Raw genomic sequence first — 27,655 nt, forward strand, 5'->3', positions numbered from 1 at the left:
TGCTTCAGCCTCTGATGCTTCTTACTAAAAAAAATACTTTGAATTTAATGGGAGAAGGAGAAGGGAAAAAAAAGGCCAGTCATAGTCTTCATTGCCTTTTTCCTTAGGTTGCCCTGCTGATGTGTAATGCTTCTATTTAGAACTTGGAACATTTTCATCCAGCTCATGCAGGTGCAGCTGAATCCTGTTTGCAGAGTGGTGGGAAATCCTGTCCTAAGAAGTCTAAAAGGAAAAGTACTAAAAATCCCAATGAAAATGAATAGTCAAGAGCTTTTTTTGCTGACAGTGTCTCACTCCACTTAGTGCTGTACAGTCCAGTTTGTCACCAAGCTCGCTGTTACACAGTGCTAATCTACTTTGTCAGCAGAGCAGCTGATGGAAATCTGATTTAAGCCAGGAAGTGCAAATTTCATTCTTTTGGCCTGGCAGAGCTGCACCAGAATGAAAATTCTCTTTACACAAGGCAACAGTCAACAGGAGGTAAATTTGATGTAAGCTGAATTTTAAGGGAGTGGTTCTTACCTAATTCAGACAGCAGCAGCCAGTGAGATTAAGCTGGAGGGAAAAATGTTTCCATTCTACCTTATAGTCACTTAAGAATTTGAATTTCAAACCAGTCTCTGTCTGTTCCTTGTCTGATTCCTGCAGAATCACTTTGAACTTGAGTGTACCACTCTTAAAAGACCAAGAAAGATTATTTTGTTTTCTTTTTAAAATCCTGAGGCATCAAACCTGTACCTTTTATTTGAATTACAAAATATTTACAGTGATATTATCCTCTCTTGAGGTAATGTTTAAATGGTAAGGATATTAAATGGTGACTCTGTATTATTTCTGCAAAGGTGTTGTAATGTTTTATTTAGGAAAATTACATATATTAATTCCAGTTTGAATTTGTATTGGTTTAACTTCTGTTGGTTTTCACCATCCTTTTTTTTCATTAGGAGAGCATAGCCTAATATCAGTATCTAGAGATTCTTTGTAGACTGTGACAAATAATTTGTCTTTCTTTCAGACAAGAATTTAGATGGCTAACACAGTCCTTCCTCCTTTTCCACTCTCAAATGATTTCTTTTGGAAATACTTTGCAATTCATCTTTATAATTTTGAATAGGAATGGCTGATTTGGATTTACTACTTCAGTGACTGTTTCCAGAAGGAACATAACTGCTTAATATTCTCTTCTTTTTCCCTCAAAGTTCAGAATGTCATGTTGAGAGGCTCAGTGATTACCTGCTGTGCCCCCTAACATTTTGAATTTTAAGAGATCAATGAGATGTTATGCTCATTATGTGGATCCATTGAAAATGAACGAAAAGATGCACAGAAATGAACCAAAATTTTCCTTCAGAATTGCATTGCAGCAAGTGCAAATTTTACTTCAAGTTATTGCACATGTGGAACATCTTCTTTTGCTTTGAAATTAGAGTGGCCTTATAAGGGAGTAATTTCCCCTTCTAATCCTTGCCAGCTTTTAAATTCTAATAATCTGCTTGGTTTCTACCAGTCAGGGAAGGAGAGGATCTTTCAATAAATTTACAGGGAAGTGGATAATGAAACTGTTGGCCTTTAAATATCACTGAAATGGTTGGACTAAAGGACCTTAAGAGCCTCTTCTACCCTAAAGGTTTCTGTAAGCAGTTCATCTGACTTAGGTTTTTTCTTTCTCTTGCTGCAGCTGTGATCTGTGGCTTAGCTAGTGTTCCCATTTGCTGACAGCAGCAAACAAACAAAGGCAGGCGCGACGCACTTGACGGGAATCTCGCTTTGCTCTGGCTGGACACGAAGGATATGGAGCAGAGTTCACAGGTGCCTGAGCTGGGCTGGACAGAGAGCAGGGCTCAGTGCTGAGCAGGAACATGGGGTTGGGGGTGAGGAGCTGCCCTGGTGTCCTGCTGGTTTCAGCGCAGTCCCATGCCCCGCAGTGCCTCTGACTCTGGAGATTGTCAGAGCAGGCTCAGCTTGGCACAGGACTAGGTGGGTTAAATTTGTCACCTGTACTGTCTCATCAATTAATTTTCATTTAACCTGCCCTTCAACTTGGCTAAGGCTCTTTTCTGAAGTCACTTGTCTAGCCTGCTCAGAAGTGCACAGTTCTTACTCCACCCTGAGGTCAAAAGTCAAGGTCTTGCTTTACTTATTGGCGCTGGAAGCTGCTGGAGAATGGGAGCAAATGAAATGTGAGAACCCCATGACCTCTGTTTGTACTTCCTAATAGATGTGGAATTGTGTATCTTCGCAAAAACATGCCAAAAGCCCCACAAGCATACACAAAATAAAATACTTCCTGTTTATAAAAGATGGGAAAATTAATAGCAATGAAGAAATAAGCACTGGTGTGTGTTAAATATGTAGTCTTTTCATGAAACTAAAAAAATAAAAGTTAACTAGAAAGTCATAGTGCTTAACAATCTTTTTATAAACATTTGTCCCAGCAGTGTTACAGGGAGTCTTTATCAACAGTTGGTGAGCATGTCCCAGATTTAATTTTTAATCACGTTTTGTAATTAAAACCCATTCTTGCTGAGAAAGGGAAAAGAGAACAAAAGGCCTTTGAAGTTTGACCATGCTATTTGTTTGCTAGCAATTTCAAAAGTATTTTTAATAGAAAGCCAGATGTGTTTGAAAATACTTACATAATTCTGACTGTGTAGTTGTGCCCATCCCATTCATGTGTTCGTCTAGAATGCTAAAGACCTGTCCCATTTTGTATCTTTTTTGCACAGAATGTTTAGACAATCCATATGCAGTTAAGACCTGCTTGTGATTCAGTTCAGTGTAAGCCAAGGATGGTGCTGAGACCTGTGGCACTATAAGGAGCCAAATGAATTCCCCTTTATTTTTCTCTTTTTGTTCTTTCTACCACTCGAATTCTGTGGCAAATGGGATGAATGTTCTGGAGAAAATATTCTTTGTATTTCATGCTCTAAAATCCTCATGGGGAATGCAGGAAAGACGATATATGAGGGTACAACTGAGAAATGGTATCATAATATTTAGCACATTATGTGGTAAATTGTATTTGGCAAATGTAGAAAAGCTCTTGATATAGAGGATCATCAATACCAGAATAAAACATCTAGTTTCTTTGGGAGTTTTCAGCTGAGACTTTTCAAGAGTGCTTTTTTTTCTTTGGTCACACTAGGGTGGTTCGATTGGCACTTTCAACTAACACAGTGGAAGCCACTTTCCCCCTAGTATTGTAGCCATGGTGCAGAATTAAAGCAGAAAAAAGCAATAAACTTTCTCAGCAAAGCAGTTACAAGATATCTATATCTACATCTGTGTCTACACCTATCTAAGTGAAAATAAGAAGTTTTTTGCTTCACTGTAGATCCCTGAAATGGTTCACATTGCATCAACTTTCTCACAGTATGTTCTGTACCAGCATTAAGCTTTGCAGGACAGGTCACAGTCTAAATAGCTTTACTTCTGTCCAAGTTCTGAAGTGCTAAAAGCAGCTGGCCATGGCAGGGGTCACACAGTCCTAACTATAGAAAGTGCTGTCTGCCCTGCCTGTGATAGGGGTTAAATCTATTATGGTCAAAGTTACACAGTCAAATGCAATCAAAATCAGGTGGTGCAGCCAGCATTAGGCAGCGATCACGACAGAGCTCACTGAGAGTCATTGTCACCCTCCGTGAAACTCACACAGGCCATTGGGTGCCCATGCTGTTGGCCTTGGGGGCTCAAGACTTCTGTTTCCAGAGGTGAAACATCATGGAAGACTAAGAGGATGGTGATTAAATGAAAGCACTGACACACCTTTTTTAGACTATGTTGTAGCAATTTTGCAATGGACACTGTTAGTGAACATTTGAACCTTTAAGCGCGGACTCAAGGGAATTGTGCATTTTCTTTGCATCAGGATAACATAAGCTCAGTTAAAAAAAGGGTAGCTGCAAGATTCAAAGGTGATTTAGAAATACTTGGGTGTTTGGAATGTCTTATCTAGGAGTTTAACTTGCATCTGCCTCTTAAATTTAAGGGAGTTCAAACTGAAATATAAGAAGCAGCAAGTAACAGTGGCAGAGTTGGAGGAAGAATATCTCTGAGTGTCAGAAAATATCTCACTTTCTGTTTTCTTTTTTCTCTTGGGAATTGTGACTGAGTCTTTATAGGCTGCCTCTCCACTTCTCTCTCACCTACCTGTGATTCCCACCATTCTGCCAATTCCCCAGGTTCTGTCCTCATCCCCATTCCTTTTTTCTTCTCATTTGTCTCTTTTTTCTTCAGCTACCAGCAACCTCCCTGCTCTCCCAAGTTTTCCAACAAGCCTGTGGAAGCTGCAACATGACACATTGCCAGCCAGCAGGCCAAATTGCACAGATCCTTACCTTTAAATGGGATCATTAATCTAGATTTCCTTCCATGGCAGAGCTGCCATTCTTTGAGGAGCAAGCAGGATCTGAGAGCTTTCTTGCTCTTTCAAACTCCTTGAAGTTGATAAAATAGTTCAAACGCCAGAATGACAAAACAGCAGCATAATCGTGTGATTCTCATTCCCTGGGGAAAAGGAGCCTAGCAGGAGAAGGCTTCCCTGAAGGAGACAGTTTGATGGTCATGTCACACAGGTGTCTTTTTTGTTGGTTTTTTTATTTAACAGTTTGACATTGACAAGGAGGCTGGAGAGAGGCAGATTTACCATCGGTACTGCATGGAGCGGGCATCTGTGCATTGTGCCCATGTGTTCACCACAGTCTCCCAGATCACAGCTACAGAAGCAGAACATATGCTTAAAAAAAGCCCTGGTAAGACCTGAATTTTTTTTTTACTGTTATTTCCTCAGAATGCCCACATTTCCTTAGACTGAATGAACATAATGGAGGCAGGTATGCAAACATGAAGAGAAAGAACACATGCACAGGCGTGTCTGGCTATGCTACAGAGATTAACCAGTTTTCCATGGATGTTGGGCTTTTTTTTTGCCAGGACTCCTCAACATCAGGAATTTTGTCTGTGGCAGGGTTTTCATGCTTTTAGAACTGAACCGTGATAAGCTTCATATAGATAAAATATTTTCTATTAGGCCAACGAGTAGAGTTTGAAAAATAGTTCGGTGCCCAATAATCTGTCTGGCTTTCCCCCTGATATAAGTCTCATAAAATATGAAACTTAGAAACATTGTCCTGTTCCATGCACAGATTTTGAGTAAGGACATGATCCCAGTTTGATGTATGATCAAATTTCTCTTTAAATGATCTCAGTGCTTTATAGGGATAAACCCCAATACTCCATCTGCAGGTAAGCAGCATGAGGGGAAAACTGCACAACAGTTTTGGAGACTATTTAGCAGGTGTGTTGGTATCTTGGTTATTTTAAATAAAACAATGCTCAAATTATTGTTTTTGTTTGGGTTTGGTTTTTTGGGTTGTTTTTCTTGTTTTGTTTTTGGTTGGAGTGTTTGTTTGTTTGTTTGTGAGATTTTTTGCTTACTCTTTGTAGAGTTATAGGTTGATTTGCAGTGCTGATTATAGTTTGGGATTTTTATCCTGGTTATTGTTATCCTGCAATTCTTCAAGCCACATTGTTGTTCCTGAACCCGAACAAAAGAGCTGTTCATGGAATCCTTTGCCTCATTGCTGACTAGCTGTCAATAGGATGGTGGACTTAGATTATCTTTTTCATTTTATTTTAAGCACAAAAGCCATGTCTTAAAAGTCACTGAAGTTCAGTCATTTAAACTGGGAGATCTCTGAAAGGACTTGATTTTTACAAAGTGCAGAGCACTCTGAAAGTCAGACTTTTTAAGCTTTTTTTATATAGGCATGAGGCTTCTCCCCACCACAGCTACCATTGAAAATCATAGTCTGTGTTTTGGGATTTTAGGAGACTGAAATGATTCTGAATCCAGTTTAATTTGGGGAAGAAAATCTCCAGACTGCTCACAGATAAAACATCAGTTGAAGCTGAAGAGAATTCCATGCACAGAGATTCACAGGCCTGAGCTTTTTGTGATTATTCTTGCAACTTTGAAGAAACCAAGTAAATATACTTAATGTTTGGGTTAAAAAACTACTGACATGTGTCATGCTTCATATTGACATAGCTAGAAAGAAATTCAGTAGAAATTGCCACCCCAAATCCTAAGAGACAATTCTAAGAGGAAAGTATGTTCTGATGGGAATAAGTACTTTATTGGTTTCTCTGAATCCGAGACTACAAATAAACTGTGCAGGAACCTATTCTCACAGTTGTGAGAAGTTGTGAAATCTGCGTAGACACTAATTTTTTGGAACGCCCATCAATCCTTCTGTGGGTCATTGAGCCAGAATTCTGCAAGGGAACATGAATACTGAAAGCATCTTTGCCTTTCTCCATCCACTTTAAAAATAAACCTTTAAAAGGAGGATGCTGAATTGGCACAATTAAATTTTATTTGCATTTATTGAGACAAAAAATTTTCAAATAAATTGTTAGCTAAAAATAACTCAGAAATGTGATAAATTGAGCTGTCTCTGCTACTCCTCTTTAACATCAAACTTGAATTATAATTTAAATTATAAATCTTATCACTTGGAGAAGTCCCTTTAAAATGTAATAAACCTGATTGCATAGAGAACTTTTGCAGCAGGACAAAGACCAATATTCCAGTCTAAACCTGGCAGAATGACTGCTTGCACTGTTCTGATCCCACTTGCTGCAGTTGTTATGTGATCAACAGTTTATCAAACCATATTTGTCAAAAGCTTGAGCATCTTTGACGTATCCAGCAGGATTTTTTCAGTGATCAAAAGTTATTATATTCTTGTGATTTGAGAACTGGTGTTATGGGATTTCTAATGTTTTCACTCAGATATGGCACATACTTCTCATTGCCAGTAAAGACTTTGAATCCCAAGAGGTTCAGGTATTGAGTTCTAGATCTAGGCTTCCTATCTGTATGTATTGGATCAGAATCATAGACAGAAACTCTGAAAAAAAGTACAAGTGAACTCTAAATGTTAATGATCTATCAAGAGAAAACTTAATTCTATGCTACTATTACTTAAATCAATGCCAGTTTCTTTCCTATAAATACAGAAGCCAAACATTCTGATTTGACCTACTTGGGACAATTTTTCAAGCAAAAATGTTGTTATTTCATAAAGCAACAAGAACAGCAACAAAAGCAAACAAACAGCAACAACAAAAAAAACAGCATAAGGGACCAAGCTCTCTTTCATCACTTCATCCCTCACACATGTTCAAAATATTCCTGTGTGTTGAGCAGAAATAGTGAACTGGGTTCTTTGGGCCACCACATCTGTCATGCATCTCAAAGCCTTAAACAAGAGGTGGATTGAGCCCCAGTCCTCATGAAAGGATAAATGAAGCAGCAGTTAAACCAAAGGACATGGGAGTAGGTTATGGTGGGTGAGACTCTCCAAAACTCCCTGATAAATGAATGTGAGTGTGAAGGAAGCCAGCCAGAAATACCTAGGGAAGTCTTTGAGATGGTTGGAGCCTCAAAGTTCTGTCCTGCATGAGCTAGTTCTCCCACACAGAACAAGAAACAGGTCAGAGAAAGGAGAAGGTGTGTTGTTGGTAAATGCAGCGGTTCTGCTCTGTTACCTCCCCCCAGAGGTCTTTGTTCAGAGAATTCTTAAGTGCTGGGCAGGAGAAGGTAAAAGCACAAGTTTTCTCATGTCCACCAAGACTGTTTGGTCATTGAAAACCAAATCTTAAGTACCTAACAAGTAAAGATTTCCTGGTCTTTAGTTTCAAAACTGGTATTCCAGAAACAGATCCATCAAGACTTTTGCTATTCGTGGTTACTACTAAAGGTTATATTTTTATCTGTTGTAGTTTAACCTAGAGGGTTTCAGGACATTTTACAGGTGAAAGTTTAACCAGAGATCGCTTACATGGCAGAGAAACACATATATTGCTGAAGCAGACTGTAATTTTCAAGGAAATAATCAAAAATGGCTGTGCCATTTGCATAATGTCAGGCAAGTATCATAAAGTAGTATAAGTCTGTTTCAGACAGTTGTGTTGCCATGAAATACATCTGCTGAGGAGCTGGCCTTCCCTTTCATTTCCATTTACAACTGAGCTCAAAGGACAGAAAATGGCATTCTTTCCATTTACTTGGACTGGATTTAGGGCAAGCCTTTGACTGCTGTGATCTACCAGGAAGGCTAAGAGTGACTGAATTTCAGTGCCTGTCCTCTGTGTATATCCTGAAACTCTGTGGTGGTGTTTGTGGGGCCCCAGGATGAGGGAAGAGATGAGAATCTTGACTCCATGTTTCAGAAGGCTGATTTATTACTTTATGATATATATTATATTAAAAGAAAATGATACACTAAACCTATACTAAAGAAATAGAAAGGAGACATCAGAAGGCTAGCAAGGAAAGGAATGATAATAAAATCTTGTGACCAGAGTCCCAACACAGCTAGACCTGTGATTGGTCATCAAGTAGAAACAACTCACATGAGACCAATCAAAGATGCACCTGCCACATTCCACAGCAGCAGATAATTATTGTTTACATTTTGCTTCTGAGGCCTCAGCTCCTCAGGAGAAAAATCCTAGCAAAGGTATTTTTCAGAAAGTGTGTCAGTGACAAAACTCTACCTTTAAAATGCTGGAAATGAACAAATTTTAATTGTAAGATCCTTTAGAATCTTGGAAGAGAGCAGCAGTAAAAATGTAAAGTGTACTATTCCGTGGATGTTTTTCGGGGAAATGCAACTGATTACTGGAAAGAGGCTGTTTTGTAAAGGTTCCTTATATGCTCCCTTTTTTGATAAATCCTCAGTTATTTTTGATAAATGCTCAGAAGTTTTGATAGAATGGCTATCTCTTGTGCCATGCAGGAAACAAGGGCATGGCACAATTTGTGCTTCCAAGGGCTCTCAATCTGTAGTGATCAAGCAGGCAACAGTGATATCAAGGATAAAGAGGTAAAGGGCAAGCTGCACAACAAATGTATGGCTCAATGGAGACATTACTGGGCTCTTGACAGGACAGAAGGGCAAGGTCTACCCAGTGCTGGGGGCAGGTGAAAGCTGCTTTGATGCTGCAGACAGTGCAGAGCCACGTGCAAGAGCTTTGTAGAGGCAGTGCTGTTCCCTCCCCCTGAGTGACATAAAGACATAACCTGTTCACATAAACCTGAGAGACGCATTGGTTCTTTCCTTAAAGATTTCTCTGACTCTGAAGATGTCTACCTCTGCCTTTTCTCTGCTTTTCCAGATGTTGTCACCCCAAATGGCTTGAACATTAAGAAATTTTCAGCAATGCATGAGTTTCAGAATTTGCATTCCATGTACAAGGCTAGGATCCAAGAGTTCATTCGAGGTCATTTCTATGGGTATGCTTTTACTTTTCAAAAATTAGCAATGCTTGTCCAACACTATTTAAAGCAAGAACCAAAGCAGGAGGACTAACAAGTACTTCATAGAGGAGTGGAAATGTTGAAACCAGCTTATTCAAATGTCTGTCTGGGATTTCTCAGTCAGAAGCTAAGGGAATTCTAGACACCAGATCTGACTCTACTTAACAGATCGGGATTTGAGACAGCAGATCTTGATGTGTTTGTTATTTACCCAAAATGCAGTTTGTCAGATTAAGATAGTCAATTTAAAGCACAGCAGAAAAGCCTCACTTTCATTTTTCTCTGGGGATAATAAGTTCCTCCAGAATAGAATACTGTTGTGTGGTTTATTTGATTGTATCTCGAGAAATAGTTTTTCTTGTCTGTTTTCTTGCTTTCAGCCACCTTGACTTCGATCTTGACAAGACCTTGTTTTTCTTCATTGCTGGGAGATATGAGTTTTCCAACAAAGGAGCTGATATGTTTCTAGAAGCCTTATCAAGATTAAACTTTTTGCTGAGGGTAAGAAAGCTTACACAGCTGTTGAAAGCCTAGAGCTTTTGCTCAAACTCACCATCCTGTGGAAGTCACCTACAAGAATTCCCTTTCAGTACTGTGGTTTATAAGAAAGTAATTATGGGTTATTCACAGTTTTCATAGGGGTCTCCTCCTGAACCATCAGAATATATGATGATTTCACACAGTTTGAATTGATAGATTGATTGTATAATTGAAAAGAATTGATTACATAGTTCAAGAAGTTAATCCATGGTTGCCTCCGTGGTTTTTAGAGAGAAGTAATGAAAACAGTATTCTAGAGTTTACCCTGATGGCTTACATATAACGAAAATAAAATTAAGCCTTTAAAGCTGCATTTTAAAAACATCCTTTTAAGCAAATTGCTTAATTTGCTAGGACCTGTTTATGATCTTTTAAATCTCTGCTACCCCACTGGATGGGAATATTGCATTAAAATTAACTGAGTGACAGTGGTGTGGTGCAAAGCAATGCAAAGTCACTCAGTTCTCTATGATTCTGTTTCCTCAGCTACAAAATTGGTGCAATGTTTCTAAATGCCTTTATGGAGTACTTCAGTGAAGATAAGAGCAAGGCCTTGTTAAAAAGCACAGAGCAGAGCCCTTACCACCTACAATGAGGGCATTGAAAATGTCTCCAGTTGTGTCCCAAAGACTAATAGATTGAAAACAAAACCCAGAAAAAATTCTAGTAATGCTAATTGGTTTTCAATCATCTGGCAAGGATCAATTAGCTGTTGTCCTAGACTCTGTCCTTTGTACTCTGAACAGTTGAATGAGGTTGAAAATCTGGATAAAAATTACGATACTGCTCTGTCAGCAGGGATGAAAGAATCCCTAATGTTCAAAGCCCGAAGTACAATTGTTCTACCACCACCCTCTATTAATATGCCACTTAGAGCCTCTGGATCTTCTGGAAATTCTTCGTCCCTGCATTCACACAGATCACCTCACAGAACTGAAGTATTTCTTCCACAACAGAAATCAGCTGTTTGGCAGTGCTGTGCAACATCAGCTGCCTGTTAATGGCCTTTTCATGGCTGTTACCTGGGAATGCTGGTAACATGGAAGGTCTTGTGCAATAAGAGGGAAAGAATTGCCTGGGCAATTATTGCAGGAATCTCTTATTGCAGCTAATGATTTATATAATAGACTCATAAAATCTTTAGGGTTGCAATAGACTTCCAAGATCATGGAGTCCAACCTTTGGCCAATCACCCATTTGTCAGTTAGACCACGGCACTAAGAGCCATGTCCAGTTGTTCACTGAACACTTCCAGGGAGGGTGACTCCACCACCTCACTGGGCAGCCCCTTCCACTGCCTGATCACCCTTTCTGGGAAGAAATTCTTCCTGATGACATCCATGGGAAACAAGGCTGATGGAAATTAGAGGAAGCAGGCTAGTTTTCCCAGGCTCTATAGAACAATGTACTGTTGCTTCTCCCAAAAGCTGAGCCTGGATTCATTGCATTATTCTTCCAGTGTGGATGCTGGCATCTGATTAGCTGTTCTAAAAACACTTGCTCTGTAATTAATTTAAGAGGTAATTCCATTGGGAGTAGCAGACTACCTGTACAAGTCTGGAAATGGTGGCACTTCCTAAACAAGTCTCAGTATTGTGCCTGAACCTAAAAAGTACATACCATTGCATGAAATTGTTTTATTTTATAGAGACATTTTCCTCTGCTGCTTGAAAACCTTACTAAAATTTTGCAAATAAAATATGGATGTTGGGAGAGATTGTTAATGCACACTGGTATTGTAGCATGATGGACTTGGAACCCACTTTGAAGAGAGGGAAGAGAAGAACATTAATTAACATAAACATGATAGATGACTCCCATAGGTTATTTTATACTATACATTTCCCTGTGTCAGTCTGAGAGAAGGCACACTATTGAATGGGTTTTTTAATATCTAAAATTTGAAATGGAGGCAATTCAAAGTAATTTAATTTTTACAGCTCTGAACAGAGTTCACCCTTAGCTTTTCATTAAACAGTTGCTGCGAGGAGTAAAACCTCATTCATGCAGCAATGAATGGACCTGGTATTTTGAACCTTGTTCATGCACAGGAGAAATTAGCAAGCGAAACCACCTAGAAATAAAGGGTCAGAATTTACAGCAAGTGCTTTCTGCCTTTGAAATAGCTGGATGGTAGAGGTGGGCAAGAAGTCACTTGTGGCTTTTTGCATGTCTGGCAGGTTCTTTGCCAGAGTTTCAGGTAGAAAATGTTGTTCTTTCTCTGCTGTAGGAAATCCCTCATATCATGCCTAGCCATAGCTCAGCTAGCAAGCCAAACACTCACTCCCTTGAGCCAGCACAGTTTGTGTCAGGTGACAAAGTGTGTAGGACTTTTATTTTTCTGCAGTTCAGCCAAAGCCATGCTCCCTAAACCATGAGAGCTCAGGAAGATCTGATTGCCCAAATTGAAACTGTGTGACGTGTCTGTCTTGATCTCTGATTTGACAAAACTTTATTTGTAGCAAGAGCTACAAGATCTGAGCCTTCTTGGAAAACCAAAGTGCATTTGGCGTTTCCTGTGACTAATTCCTAAAGTTGGCTGTGATACCCTGTATCAGATTTTTTTATTTTAAGTTGCTTTCCATTTCTTGTCATGTAGGTTCACAAGACTGATGTTACAGTTATCGTGTTCTTCATCATGCCAGCAAAAACCAACAATTTCAACGTGGAAACCTTGAAAGGACAGGCAGTCCGGAAGCAGCTCTGGTAATTGCCATTCCCACCCTGCTACAGTCTGATGGGGACTCCTGCAAAAGTCTCAGATGGAGAATAATGCTCCTTCTTTTTGCTACAACTCAGGATTGTGGGTAACTAGAATGTATTTCAGGGATGAAAGAGATGGGAAAGATAAATAAGGTCAAATATTTCTTCTTTTAGTTTAGTGTTTTGGTTTTGTTTTTTTTTTTTTTGTCAACAGTTATTTTTAGTTAACTTGTGTTGTCATTCTATTAGCAAGTAGGACTTGTTTTCTAGCAACAAAGTCAAATGCTCTAGAAAATCCAGAGTTCTGAATGTTTTCTGGCTGTTTCTGGTACTCCCTTTGGATGTGCCACAGAGCTCCCACAAAAAAAGGACTGCCTGCTCGTTTTTGACAGTGAGCTTCTCTGTGGGAAAAAGAAATTAATTGCACATCTTCTTTTATTTAGAAATATGGAAATTGCACTGTGTGATCCAGCAGATTAGCAGTTGATAACAGTTGTCTGTAATTTTCTATACAGACTATAACAAGCATAACCAAGCAGTGAAAACTTACTGCTATAAAAGGAAAATTGTCACAGCCCTACTTATTTTGCAGCTTTTCAAACAAAAAAGCAAAGCAGGAGCAGGATTAACCTTCACTTTAACTGCTGTGTGATTCTGTATAGGAAAAGACTGCTTTCAGCTGTTCTTTTCTGTGAAAAGCAGAAGATCCTCTGCATCACTGTATGCAGCATTATCATGGTCATAATCTGAACTCCAGGAGAAACCCACCTGCTAGCAGTGTTTCATAATAATATCAAATTATTCTCTGGATGCCACAGAAATTAAAGGCAAGAAGAGGCTGGCACTTATAAAGGAATACAGTACTTAGAAATTAATATGTGATGGCTGACTTGGGGTATAAAATCCTTCTTTTCCTCTGTTCTGGAAAAGCAGTCTATCCCATTTGTGTTAAATTTTAGATACTGTGCGTGGCAATCTATGAAAGTCATGTGGGAACGATCCTGCTGGGGTTTGGATCAGTGTGGCTTAACATTTGGTTGCTTTTCAACTCACCCAAAATTGACTTATCCACTCTTGTGTCTGTGTGAGCTGGGAAAGAGCACCTAAAAACAGGTTTGTGGATTCCCAGCTTGGTAAAGTTTAAGATTTCACTTAACAAGTTTCGTTTTTGCCTAAAGTATAATTAGAAATCAGAAAGGCAGGAAAGGTTCTGTGAAGTGGAACTTCACTCACAGCAGATTTACTCAAATTTAGAGTGCACTTGCTGTTTGGACAACAGAACTTTGTGCCACAGGCAGAATAATAAAAATGACTCTTTGCATGCAGAACAGGGGTTCACTGGAGTTCTTCCTTAGCTAAAATATAACATTTGTCTGACACAGGCCTCATTAATGACTTAAAACTTGGCCTGAGCTTTTCAGGAAGTTTTTTGTTTTGCAAACTAAAATAAGCTACCTTTTAGTCTAACACTTGTTTCCAAAAGTCTGTGAGTTGAGAAATAGGGTAGAAAGTGAAGGGGGAAGCTTGCTTTGAAAATCCCTCTTTGTTTAATTCTTATATCTTGCATCTCTCTTCCAGGTCAAGAGAAGCTGGAGCTCTCTCTGTCCATTATTAATGATCATGTTACAGTACCTAGGGTCATATATATGCTCTTTTTTTCCCAGCTGACATGTGGTCTACTGGTCAGAGAGGAGGGCTAGAAGGAATCCCTAGTAAAGCCTGCCCCTGGCTTTCCCAGTGCACTCATCTGTAGGTGCAGGTTAAATCCTCAGCTCTGCTGGAATGCATCAGCAGAACTGCTGGCTGCAGAAAAGAGCTTTGAGAACCAGACCTCTGTCTGCCTCTGCATTCTGGGTTCCTTCAGTGTATCACTTTAATTTCCAGCAGCAGGAATCTCTTTTACACTGTCTTTGTCCTGGATTCTCCTGTTTTATGTGTATATTTATTTATCATCCTAGGGACACTGCACAATCTGTGAAAGAAAAGTTTGGAAGGAAACTCTACAATGCCTTGCTGAAGTGAGTGAATAAGTTGCTTTGCTCTGCCTTGCAGAGCCTCATGTTCAGGTGGCTTTACTTGTGCTGTTTCTGTGCTTCTGCTCTTTGTGTAAGGGATTTTGAGGGCATGGTAGGAGGATGTGGGACCATAAACTGGATACTTGTTTAACAGGCAAATCACAGAGAAAAAAAAAATGAAAGGTTCCAACAGCTTGTAGAGGAAAGACTCATAAGAGACACAGGGATATCTAAGTAACACAAAGGCTTATCCACTGTCAAAAACTAGCTGCTTCAGCTTAAAAAAGCACCAGAGACAAAGTAAAATGTGTTAGTGATTCGGTCATATAGTTTCAGAAGACAGTTGGAAGTGAATGAACCAAAGCACAGGTGAGATGACTGGAAGTTCAGTAAAACCAAGCTGTGTCCAAAAAACAGAAGAAAGCAATTCTTTAGCTTTTTTCCAAAAGCTAATTAGCAGATCAGCCAGTATATGGGAGAACACAATATAGGGAATATAGAAGGGCCATGAAAACAAAGGAAAGGTTCATGTTGATATCAGCAAACTTCAGATCAGACCTTGTTGGCCATTTCTTCATTTTCTTTACGAAAAGGACAATGAATCATTTGGTAGCATTGGTTGTGTGTTTCCTCTGCAGAGGAGAAATCCCAGACCTGAACAAGATTCTTGACCGAGATGACATAAGCATTATGAAAAGAGCCATCTTTTCAACTCAGGTCAGAAAATATGTTATTTGTATAAACATCTAATCTAAATCATGAATGTGATGGTGCAAAAGGATTGAGTGTGGCATATAGCAATATGTGTGCATTGGGAAGAAGTTTTCAACAAATACACTTCTCATCAGTAACATTTAAAATCAGCTCTGATTGTTTTTAAACTGACCTTTTGGGGAGTCCATGGATATTGCTTCAGTCACATGCATTCCTAGTTCTTTTATTCTGAGCTATGTGTGAACTTTGAGTTGTTCCTGAGCCTGGATTTTTCCAGTTTTATTAAATATGTGAAATCAAACGCTAAGGAGATACAACATTGACTAATAATCTTCAAAATTAAATACCCTTAATTAATTAAATTGCCCATAATTAAATTACCCCTCTTAAAGTTGGTACAAATTAATTTATTTTGAGGTAAATTAAGCTTATTTACATCAATGATAAAATCTGCTGCTGTCTTCCAGTAGCCTTAGGAAATGGCAACAGGACTGTTTGCCAAGAGTTTGTCTGATTTATGGATTGTCTTTTCTGTGCTCAGAGGCACTCTCTGCCTCCAGTGACCACCCACAACATGATTGATGACAGCAATGACCCAATCCTCAACACCATCCGGCGCATTGGGCTGTTCAACAACCGCACAGACCGCGTGAAGGTGCGTTCTGGCCGCCTCGTTTGAGAGCCAAACTGGGATTTCTCTAAACATTCTCAGTCTGCATCACTAGCATGGGGAGTGCAGTTAAATTCTTGATAGGTGGTATTATACTGCTAGAGTACTTCTCTCTTCCTCCCTTTCCAGGAATAACAATTTGTCACTGCACAGAGATCCTCAGGTGCTGTTTAGCCAAGCTAATTTCGAGTTGGAAATCTGAAGTTAGGGAGCTGTTTCCATTGCTGCCTCCTGCACTGAATGAGGATCTGCTAACTGCTGAAATCAAGAAAGTGCCATGGGTCATTTGCACCCAGATAGAAAACTCTGAGGTAGATTCACTTGCTTAAAACTGGAGGTCCAAGGTTTGAGCACAGACATTCTGGAGTATTGATTAATCTCTTAAGAGCAACACCCTGATACTCAGCATTTTCTGTAAAAGGTTGACCAGGGCTTTGAGCAGAAAGAATTCCTGTTCATGCCGTGCTCATGTTTAAACTGGTGAAACTAAATTTGTGCAAATAAATCTTTTCCTTATTTCCATTTCCATTTGTTTACTTTGTCAAACCACAGAAATTATCATCTTCTGCTTTCACAGGTGTGCCAAAGTTGGTTTTTTTCTGGCAATCTCTGATATTCTAGCTATGACTATCTCAACATCTATCTAGTAAAAGTTGAACCTAAAATTGCAAATACTTCCTCTTCCAAACCTTTTATTTAAAGCCAGATCCAAAGTATCTCTAACAATGACTTATCACTTATTCTCAGTTTCTTTTTAAACCCATGGCTATACCTGAGTAAATATTTTCTTATACTTCCTAGTTGCTTCTTCCTGGCTTAACATATGAGCGTTAACTCAAATAAATTCTGAAATCATAATATGGTAATAATACACGAGATGTAACAAAAGTAGGGGGGAAGGATGCACTGTGTACAGATGTAGTTAAAAATGCCTCAGAATGAACTGCCTGAAGGCATTACAGAGCAGATAGGATATAACACAGCAGACATGATATTCTGCTTCTCAGCAGATGTCAAGTTTGTAGAAATCTCTCATTACCACTAAAAAAATTACCTCCTGCATGAACAGGCTTAATACTTAATGAGCTGAATACCATTTAGAAAAACTCTGTAAACTTCAAATTGAAAGTAATTTTGAGAGAGGTACAACATATCTAGGCAGACACAGCTGTCATGTGAAAAATACCCTCAGCAATTCCAGTGAAATTACTGGGATCAACTAAGCTTGCAAAATGAGTTTACAGCCCATTTACTGGTTGAGTACATTCATTTGTTTACTCAAGTGAGTAGCATGACAATTTTATTAAGAAGGGATAAAAGCATATCCTGGGCATGGAATAATGGCTGTGGTATGTTAATGCAGGGAGATAAACCCAGAGCAGTTTAAACCATTCCCTCACATTTCTTCCTCCCAAAGCTGACTGGCCACCACATACAAGGCACTTCTCAACTAAGCAGCAGATGTGGGGCAGTAACCCCAAGCCCTGCAGAGTCATGCAGATAAATTAACTTTGGTCCTTAGAGGTGTCTTTCAGCAAGATTAATTAGGCAGAGGTGGTGACAGGGCTCTAATGTGTCTGCTTTCAAAATTCCTTCCATTCTTGGGAGATCTGTTGAGTACAGTGAACATTCCTTTATTTCAGGGAATGCTGTGAAGCTCAGAAGTGCTGTGTCTGTCTAAGGCCTCCTCCTAAAGAGACATCCCAGTAAAATCATAGAATGGTTTGAGTTGGGAGGGACCTTAGAGATCATTTCATTCCACCCCTCCTGCCATGGGCAGGGACACCTTCCACTATCCCAGCTTGTTCCAAGCCCCATCCAGCCTGGCCTTGGACACTGCCAGGGATGGGGCAGCCACAGCTGCTCTGGGCACCCTATGCCAGGGCCTCTCCACCCACACAGGGGAGAATTTCTTCCTTATATCCCATCTAAAGCTGCACTCTGAGAGTGTGAAGCCATTCCCCCTTGTCCTGTCGCTCCAGGCCTTTGTCAATCCTCTGTACCTTTGTACAAGAGACCAACTCTTGCTAAATGCCACAAGCCACAGGACAAATCCTCAATGCATGTGGGCCCCCTTGGTGAAGAAGGATAAAGCTAAATACCTGTCCAGTGAAAAAGGGCTTCATCATCAGTCCTATTCCCAGGACAAGAGTGCTCACAGGCAGGATGTGTTGTGGTGTGAGCAGTGGGGTAGATAACAGATGGATGGCCAAAGGAGGTATTGTCCAGATACTCAGAAAAATACCAAGGTGAATAAAGGTGCCTAAGCTTATTGATAATTGAAATATATCAATGATGGCTTTCTTTCACCTCTAACATGAGTTTTAAATGTCCAGGTGATCCTACATCCAGAGTTTCTTTCTTCAACGAGCCCCTTGCTGCCCTTGGACTATGAGGAGTTTGTTAGAGGCTGCCACCTTGGTGTGTTCCCATCATACTATGAGCCCTGGGGCTACACTCCAGGTAGGGATTTTGTACCCTTAACTACTGTGGGAAGATGAACACTCATTCTGTTGGTGCCGCCAGCTCCTTCTGAAGCGCTGCAAAACCTCTTTAAACTCTGTTTCCTCTGCCATGCAAAGGTCACTGCTGGCAAAACTGTCCCTGCAGTGTACTCTTTCCCATACCAATGTGTAATCTTTTGATTTTCTATGGCTTTAGAACAAGAAATATTTTTTAAAACTTAATTCTTGGTTGAAGGATTTTTTTAAAAGATGTGCAGAACTGTAAATATTAAAGCAGGGCAAGAAATCTGATGCTGACAGCTGACATAATTCAGTGGATTTAATTCAAGATAACAAGTCTGAGAGAATTATGCAATACCATAGCTAAGTTATTTAACAGAAATACATGCAGTGGTAGTGAATCTCATTGAATTAACTGGAAATTTCTAAAAATGCAGAGAGCATATAGATTCTGACTTAAAATATTTTCTTTGTCAATACCCATTTGTGTCTCCCAGGAACTAAGACTGATTTTTAAAGGTATATTTATAACTATTTCATAGACACCAGTTTTATTATCATATGAGTGAAGGCCATATAGATGTCTTTCCACTTTTGTAAGACTGGAGTCTGCATGCTGGTTTAGGTTAGGCTTAGGCTCCTTGGAAAAAACTTTTTAAGGAGGGCAAGGAATTATCCTTACTCATGGCTGTGACAGAAAAAAAAAATACAAAAAAATCCATACATTTTCTGATTTTATAAAACTAGCTCCACATCTACTGTGAACGCAATCCTGAGTTAATGATGGGGTTTGTTGTTTTGGGGTGGGATTTTTATTTTGTAGGGGTTTTTTTCCTGCTATAGAGACCTGTTGGCAAACCATCAAAATCCAAAGTTTGATGTGCTCCTAAGAGATTCAGTTTTGTAAGGAGTTGTGAACAACTAATGAACATAGGTGTACATTAAGCCCCAATTAAAAATCCAAATAGCCCTGACCATGTATTGGGGTTCTCTGTTTCAAAACTGCACTCCCAGGAAGTTTTCAGTTTAGCTGCTCTGAAACTCAAACATATGTTTGCAAACACAGGGTGAATTTTGTGTTTAAAAGTTGTTTTTATATTTTTCCCCATAATCCACAACAAAACATTATTATATTCACTTGACATTTTCAGAGCAGCTTTATTGTTATGGGACTTTGTCTCTTTTGGTTTTTTTTTCTCTTAAAGGTGAAACCATTGCAGGTGTATTGTCCTGAAACCCTTTTTGCCTGTTTCTTTCTGCAGCTGAGTGTACTGTGATGGGCATTCCCAGTGTAACCACAAACCTCTCTGGATTCGGCTGTTTCATGCAGGAACATGTTGCTGACCCAGAAGCTTATGGTAAAAACTTTAACAGCATATCAAAATATCTCCTCTGAGTTAGGAAAGCAAAAAGCACAGCAACCATGCTGTAACTCCTCATATTTGTTTTTCTCTAGGACAAGGAAATGCATTAGGGGAATATATTCAGACCTCTGAATATCTTGTGAAGTTGAACAAGTGATTTCAGCTTTCAGATTTATCCAAACCCTTTCTGGGTTATTTGTTTTGGTCTCTTTTTAACCTTTTGTTTGCCATATTCTTCCAAATTCATCTCTGCTCATATCAGTCAAGAGTCTCCCAGCATTTCCCTTTAATGCCTCTGGTTATAACACTCTAAGCCTTCCAAAGAAGCAGGGAAAGTCTGCTTCTCTTAGTCTGGGATTGAAGACCAGTGACATGACCGTCCTCAAACAAACATTAAATTACCATGTACACTTCAAAAAAAAAAAAAACAACAAAAACCATGGAAATACAAGGAATCTACTTCAAATAGTGATCTGCTCAGGAAGGTTTACAAACAGTTCATTACTGGAGTGCCAGTGCCTGGTGTGTCAGGATGATTCTGCCTCTTGAGTCTTCCTCTGCCTCAGTAGCTCCTCCTTTTAGGGTTGATTGTCCCTGTTTTCCAACAGGTGCAGTTGTCACTAAAGCTGTGGCCTCCCTGAGGTACAGAGCAAGGCAAAGCCCTCCCTTTCCTTTCCTCCTTGCTTAGCCAGGACTGCCTGGATGCCCCGTCTCTGGAAGTGTCCAAGGTCAGGCTGGATATGGCTTTGAGCAACCTGGGATAGTGGCGGGTGTCCCTGCCCATGGCAGGGGTTGGAACTTGATGATATTTAAGGTCCCTTCCAACCTGAACCATTCTGTAATTCTGTGGTTCTGTGAATATTGAGTATATTCCCATACTAGGGCCTCTTTCCAGCTACCTGGGCTTGTTTCCACAATCAGGCAGTGACAGCCCCACACTGGTGCCACCTTTGCCTGACCTAGAGGCAAGGGTTAGAGCCAGGTACAAAATCTAGATACACCTGTCTGGGTGAGCATGTCTTTGAGACCCTTCAGAGAGACCACAGAACACAGGTCACTTGCTCTTCTCTGCCAAAACATGGGTGTGAGTTGTCATAAATTACTGTGCTGGTCCTAGGCACTTCATTAAGGTAGTTTTGCATCTCTCATGTCCATTAAGAGGGCTGCAAGGTATGGCACCCTCTTCTTCCCAACACTCTGGTTTAAGGAGGGTGGCAAAAATAAAGTATTAATCTCAATAATGTAGAGGCAAAGTTTACCTCTGCCCTCTCTCTGCCAGAATTGTCTGTTGAATGATGTATGTGAGTTAGCTGTCTCTATGGAAACACTTGTATTTCTACAGAAAACACAGCCTCTCTCCTACAGCCTGATTCTGGCCATCCCCACTTGTGAATTCTACAGCAAGCTATGAAAGCACTAGATTGATTACGTTTTCCTTGAGAAGTCAGTATTTTAAAAATTATGGGAGATAAAAATTATATGTCTTTATCCAGAAACTCGAACCTTACTGGACATACTTACACATCAACAACAAAGCCTCTTAGTTTTGAAGAATTTGCTGAATTTCAGCCTGAAATGTAGAAAAATTAAAGTTTTTTTTTTAAAATAGCATATTTCTCTGCATCTCTCCATTTCATCAGAATGGTAACAAATGTTCCAGTTGTAGCTGCCTGTTAGCATTAAAAAGAATATACTGCATGTAACGTTAGTTACATGACAGAAGGTGGATTGGAGGTGTGGGAGGTCATATCCCATCCTCAGTCCCACTGACCCCAGCCTCTCTCGTGTCCCTCAGGGATCTACATCGTGGACAGGAGGTTCCGCTCGCCGGACGAGTCGTGCAACCAGCTGACCCAGTTCCTGTACGGCTTCTGCCAGCAGAACCGGCGCCAGAGGATCATCCAGAGGAACCGCACCGAGCGCCTCTCCGACCTCCTGGACTGGAAGTACCTGGGCAGGGTGTGTGAGAAAGAGGCATTTAAAATTCCAGGCTCCTAGGCCTGGCCAGAGCCTTCAGCAGCGTGCTGCAGTGTGAGGACACAGCCCTGTGCTGAAATTCCCCTCTCCAAGGGGCCAAAGGCAGAGCCTCACATTTCAGTGTGATCCTGCCATGCTCCAGTGGCAAGGAGAGACTGAATAGGTCAGAGCAGAATCCAGTCACACCACCGAGCTCCTGCTGGTGCTAAACGCAATGTAAAAATCTGGTGGTGTGGGCAACACCTACACTAAGGAGGATTTGGCTTCCAAAGTCATCTGGACACTTTCAAAAATCCTTCCCATCCTCCATGAAATGTTGCTGGGCTCTGTGGCTCCTCAACACTCCTTAACCACCTCTGTGCTTTAAATGCAAAGGAGTGTTTTTAATTTGACACAGAAAGCACTACAGTACCACCACAGCAAAGTATTGTTCTCAGTTCTGCAGGACTAAAGAAGTGGATGCACATATATGAGTTTTGTAACGATTTTGGACCATTTCCTGCTCTGATACCTGTGTGTGAACCTTTATATTTATATGGTTCCAACACTGCATAAGATATAACGAGCTATTTTTTTCTGTGCATGTGCTGCAAACTCAGGAATACAGTGGATCTAAAAATATTTTTGTCAAGTTCTTAAATACCAGGCATCAGTGAACTCATAAATGCTACTTCTCTGTCACTGTTACACATGCTTCAGTGCAGTCCAAAGTGACTTTGAATGAACCTAAAACTTAAGTATAATTTAAAAATGTAAATTTTCCTCATTAAAAAAAAAACAATTCTTTCCTGAGGGATGAAGAATACCTGTCACTCAATAGGTACTACACTGACCAAGACAAGTCCTAGTTTCCATTTTAATATATCTTACAGACACCTTATTCAGCTTCTGTTCCAGACTTCTTTGGTGTGAATCTATCATGCATGGCTCATCACTTCACAGTACAAGCAGCGATATCAGCTGGATTCTGCTTATCTGAAAACACGTTTAGCCTTTGTTCTGCACCATCTTTTAGAAGATAACTCATTTTATGTTCCTTTCCCCCCTTGCTTAAATCTACCCAAGATTTCTATGACTTGTAATGGCTTCTCTGTTTTGTCACAGTATTACATGCATGCCAGACACTTGGCCCTCAGCAGAACATTCCCAGATAAATTTGAGATGGAACCAAGTGCTCCACCAAAGGTAAAGTCTGCTTTTGGAGATGAGTTCAATTTTACCTGCTTTACAAGGAGAGAGAGGAAGAGTGTGAGGAAGAAGAGAGTTAGCAAGTTTTGGTTTAACTAAAGAGAATTAGGAACTCCTAATTAAAAGCTTAACAAGTTACAGACCTAGACTCCAGTCAGGAGTATGCCGTTTTGGGCTGGGACAGAGTCAATTTTCCTCACAGCAGCTGGGCTGTGTTTTGGATTTGTGCTGAAAGCGCTGCTGATAACACAGGGATGGTTTAATTCTTGCTGAGCAGGGTTTGCACAGAGCCAAGAACTTTTCTGCTCCTCACCCACCCTGTCAGGGAGGGGCTGGGGGTGCACAGGGATTTGGGAGGGGACACAGCCAGGACAGCTGACCCTAACTGGCCAAAGGGACACTCCAGACCTTATGGCTTCATGCTCAGTATGTAAAGCTGGGGGAAGAAGGAGAAAGGGGGAGGTTCAGAGTGCTGGCATTTGTCTTTTCAAGTCACTGCTACCTGTGATGGGGCCCTGCTCTTCTGGGGATGGCTGAACACTTCCTTGCCCATGGGAAATGGGGAATGAATTCCTGGATTTGCTTTGCTTGTGTGCACAGCTTTTGCTTTCCCTACTAAACTGTCTTAACGTAACCCAGGAACTTTCCCACTTTCCCCTTTTGATTCCCTCCTTGGCCTCTCCAGGAGGGAGCGAGCTGAGGTTGTGGGGGCTGAGTTGCTGACTGGGGCTAAGCCCCAACCTCCTGGTGTCAGATCCAAACACAGGGGTTACCTGGTGTGACACAGGAACAAGTCCTCAGATGATTTAGACTGAGCTGGACTGGGACCGTGACACTTTGGACCAGCTGAGGAACTGGCCCTTGGAATTCCTCTTGGAGGAGTGGCAGCTTCTCATTTTGGCTCTGCTACATGCCATGGAGATGTTCTGCACCAACCAAATAGAGGGGAGTTGGTAAAGGGTGTTCTAGGGAAGGCAAGGTGTTGCCTTCTTCTGAACATGGTATGTTGGCTGGAGCTGCAAGGGGTCACTTTAAAGGCACACCTTCAAACAGTTCTCGCCTAGTCCAGATTAGCACCAATTTGAGAAGAGAGGCTGCTCAGAACAATGTTACTTGAAACCAAACCTCAAAGAATAACTCTTTTCATTTCTTTAGTAAGGAGAGATGAGGTTGAGACCAAAGCCCCTTGCTGGTTTTGCAGATGCTGACATTATAACTAGAAAATTGTTTTGAATGTTCAGATTGAAACCTGAATTTCAGTAAGCATATTCTGACTACAGAGTACAAAAGGATTTTGTCCTGTGCTGGTTGTTTTAAGGCTCAGTAAAGATAGCCATGTTTTGCAAAAAGCAATGCTGGAAGGGCAGGATGTTGTTTATGGCACGGGGTAAACATCTCTGTCATACAAGTTTGTACTTACTGGCAGAGGAGGACTGAGGGGATCTGGGTTGAGGGAAGCTTAATTTTAGATTGCAGGGCAGGTCTACCTTACATCTGACCACTGGCTTCCTCTGAAGAGATGAGAGCCTTAAATTGCTGTATAAAACCAATGGAGGAGCTCAGCTGACACGTTCTCCTTGCTTTGTCCCTGGCAGACGGAAGGTTTCAGGTTCCCCAGGCCTTCATCAGTGCCACCATCACCCTCTGTCTCCCAGCATTCCAGCCCTCACCACAGCGAAGCTGAGGATGAAGAGGATGATGAGAGATACGACGAGGAGGAGGAAGCTGAAAGGGATAGGCAGAACATCAAGTCCCCCTTTTCCCTCGGAGCCTTGCCACAAGGAAAGAAGAAGCAGCACGGAGAATACAGGAACTGAACTCGTTGCTCTCACCCTGGCATTGCTCCCCATCCACTCAACAGTTTCTCCTGTAGGCTTGGCAACCTTTGTGTTAAGGACAGTGTGATGTATTAGGGGAACCTTAAATGTTACTTGAGCTACACTTCTGGAAAGCCTAACATTATTTCACCTTGAAAGTAGTTTAAATGACAATTTTTCTGTGCCCCTTTGAGGTAGAAGAGATTGATTTTTCAGGCTTAATAAAACTAGAGAATGAGACAATCCCCTCAGGAGCTTATACAAACTGCAGATCTTACCTTTGTCTGTGGAATCATCTGTATTAATCATAGTCTAGACAAATAGCTACATTTTGGGTATCCCAAAGGAATTTCTGCTTCATTTATGTTTCCCCTTTTCCCCTTCTAAACTAACATGAACTTTAAACCAGAGCTCAAAAAATTAGAGAAAAAAAAAGTGTTAAAATGGAGAAATATTGGAAGAATTTAAAAAGATACACTGAAAAGAAAATGGTCTTTCTTTTTCCTGATGCTGTTTATTGTAAGCTTACATAACACTTTTTTACAGCACCCAGAAGTGTCTTAATCCCATGGTAAAACATACTTCCTGTGGAACAATAGAAAGTCTTATGCAGTGGGCATTTGAATTTTAGAGACAAATGAAGTCATCTTTCTGACGTCATTTAGACCCACAATAAACAGCAGACCATTTATTTTCTGATTTCTCTGGTATGTCTCTTTTGTTTTCGTCTTGTCGTAGAGTCTAAGTTTGTTAACAAACTGGTTTGGGAGGAGATTAATGTAACTTGGCAAAAGGAAATGGCAAAATTTCCTTGAGTGGCACCTTCCCCTGCAGACAAGAAGCCACAGAGCAATGTGACAACATTCAAGGATCAGTAATTTCCATTAGTCCATGCTCTATTCCACTTCTTCTAGAAGAGAGCTAATCCTAAAAAATAATGCTAAAAAACTTTCAGATGTAATTTGGAAAAGCACTTGAAACGTCAAAGTTCTTGGGGACTAAGTGATCCTCACAACAAGAACTAAACATTTCATTTGCCTTACAGAAAACTTTTAGAAGTGTTTCAGCTCCTAGAGATGCAGAGAGTGCCTGAGCAGGCTCTTCAGAAACACATCTTGTCATGAAGAGGTTAGAGAGCAATCTCTTGTTTTTCAAGTTTGTGCATGAAAAATTTCTCATTCTGCTCAAGAAAAAAACATTTCCAGAACTTTTTTCAGCCTGTCCTGTAGCAGGAAGGACAATGTGAGCTTTGGAGGTATTTACCTTTCCTGTCAATCCCGGGGGGAGCATAGATGTCCAACTTTGGTTAGGCTCCTACCTTTCAAGCACTTAACTAACCAATGCTTGATGACATGGTTCTGACTACAGACTGCTTAGAATAAAAGTGACAGTGTGCCTATTTGTATTTTTGGCCACTTAAAATGAGTTTAAAATCTGGACTTTCATTCTTGAGCTGATTCAGATACTTGAAAGAGTGTTCTCAGAAGTCAGGTTCCAGCTTTTATGGTAAAAACTTATTTGGAATTAAAAGGAGTCACAATTTCTGTAGCCATTTAAAAGGTAATTTAAGGCTTTAGCCTTAAAAGGTAATTCAACACTGAGTAATTTTTCATATAAAAGTCATGAAGGCAAAGACACTGCAAATCTTTTCCTTCACACAGTTTACTACGTGGAGAACTGCATTTTGTGTTTCTTCCACAAAGTGCTCCTAATCAGAGTTCCCTTACAAAGTCAAAGGATGTAATGGCTGAGAGTCCCAAAGAAAGAACACGTAAAGGGCATATTGATTGAAAGTTGATGTTTTCATGAATGAATTGAGAGATCTGTACTTATTGCTTGTATTTCAAAGCTCTGCTGGAGAGCAGGAAGGCTGTGTGTGTTTCAGCACACTCACACGCTTTGAGCACCCTCCTGGCGTTAGAAAGTGCTCAGCTTTGGGATAGGACTAATCTGAATTCTCAGATTCAGGTCCTGCAGTGGCCAAAGCGACCTCTGCCCCACGCTTGGGCTCGTGTTAGCTGTGCCTTGATTCCAGGATTAACCATTAGTAACAAGGCAATTTATCTACAGCAAAACACTTCTGTATGTTGAATTTGTAGCACTGGAGGAACAGCTTCTCATTCAGGCACAGCAACAGATTGCCTAAATTAAGGGCCACACATTCCCAACACCTGGCAGACTTGGTGGCAGCTATCTGTTACATAGGGGCTTGTCTTCCAGATGGAAATCACTGGGGTTTCACAAAGAGCTCACCAGCAAGGCAGAAGGTCTGTTCTGTTTCATGATATTTGTGAAGGATTGTTTAAGCTTGAGACCTTAAATCAGGAACACACACAAAAATCAGTCAGCTGGGAATAGGGTGGGTACAGTTTCTGTATCACTGGGACAGGCAGAGCCATATAAATTTCAGGACACTGTTAAACCAAAGGATGCATAACCCCTCTGCTTTTCACTTTTCTAGTGGAAGGTGTCCCAGCTCATGTCAGGGCATTTGGAACTGGATGATCTTTTAGGTCCCTTCCAAACTAGGCCATTGTAGGGTTGTGTTCTCTGATTCCATGCTACTTTTTGTCTGAGCACTGACTGATGATCCTGTAAAACATGCTGGAAAATCACTTAGATGCCCCTGAGATATTCCAGATATGCTGGAAACAAAGGGCAGCTAAATTAATGAAAGGATTCAGGTGGATAGCACTGGTCTCGAGGTGAAGTTCATTATGAATGTTCTGTCCTACAGCAAACACTGCCATTGGAAGATATATCAGTGCTTAAAAATGAACAAAACAGGACACTTTGCTTTCACCAGTTCCTCAGTGAAGTGATGCAGATTATAAACAATGACTGAAAGTGCCCCCAACCCCATGAAGCAAATTA

The 27,655-nt window shown here is 40.5% G+C and overlaps 1 protein-coding gene across 1 annotated transcript in view; it reads left to right on the forward strand.

Moving 5' to 3' along the window:
- GYS2 (glycogen synthase 2) overlaps nucleotides 1-24,781 on the forward strand; it is a gene marked incomplete at both ends in the record, with an annotated part of 37,699 nt that extends 12,918 nt beyond the window's left edge. The window contains 12 exons of the mRNA XM_084206139.1: nucleotides 4,607-4,751; nucleotides 9,187-9,304; nucleotides 9,709-9,829; nucleotides 12,468-12,574; nucleotides 14,530-14,589; nucleotides 15,225-15,303; nucleotides 15,842-15,955; nucleotides 18,307-18,433; nucleotides 19,698-19,793; nucleotides 21,595-21,758; nucleotides 22,881-22,961; nucleotides 24,560-24,781. Of these exons, the coding sequence (XP_084062265.1) occupies nucleotides 4,607-4,751; nucleotides 9,187-9,304; nucleotides 9,709-9,829; nucleotides 12,468-12,574; nucleotides 14,530-14,589; nucleotides 15,225-15,303; nucleotides 15,842-15,955; nucleotides 18,307-18,433; nucleotides 19,698-19,793; nucleotides 21,595-21,758; nucleotides 22,881-22,961; nucleotides 24,560-24,781 (1,434 nt within the window). The remainder of the gene's footprint in view (nucleotides 1-4,606; nucleotides 4,752-9,186; nucleotides 9,305-9,708; nucleotides 9,830-12,467; nucleotides 12,575-14,529; nucleotides 14,590-15,224; nucleotides 15,304-15,841; nucleotides 15,956-18,306; nucleotides 18,434-19,697; nucleotides 19,794-21,594; nucleotides 21,759-22,880; nucleotides 22,962-24,559) is intronic.
- Between the last annotated feature and the right edge of the window lie 2,874 nt (nucleotides 24,782-27,655).

The sequence above is a fragment of the Fringilla coelebs genome (assembly GCF_963513975.1).
Source record: "Fringilla coelebs genome assembly, chromosome: 5".
Lineage (NCBI taxonomy): Eukaryota > Metazoa > Chordata > Aves > Passeriformes > Fringillidae > Fringilla > Fringilla coelebs.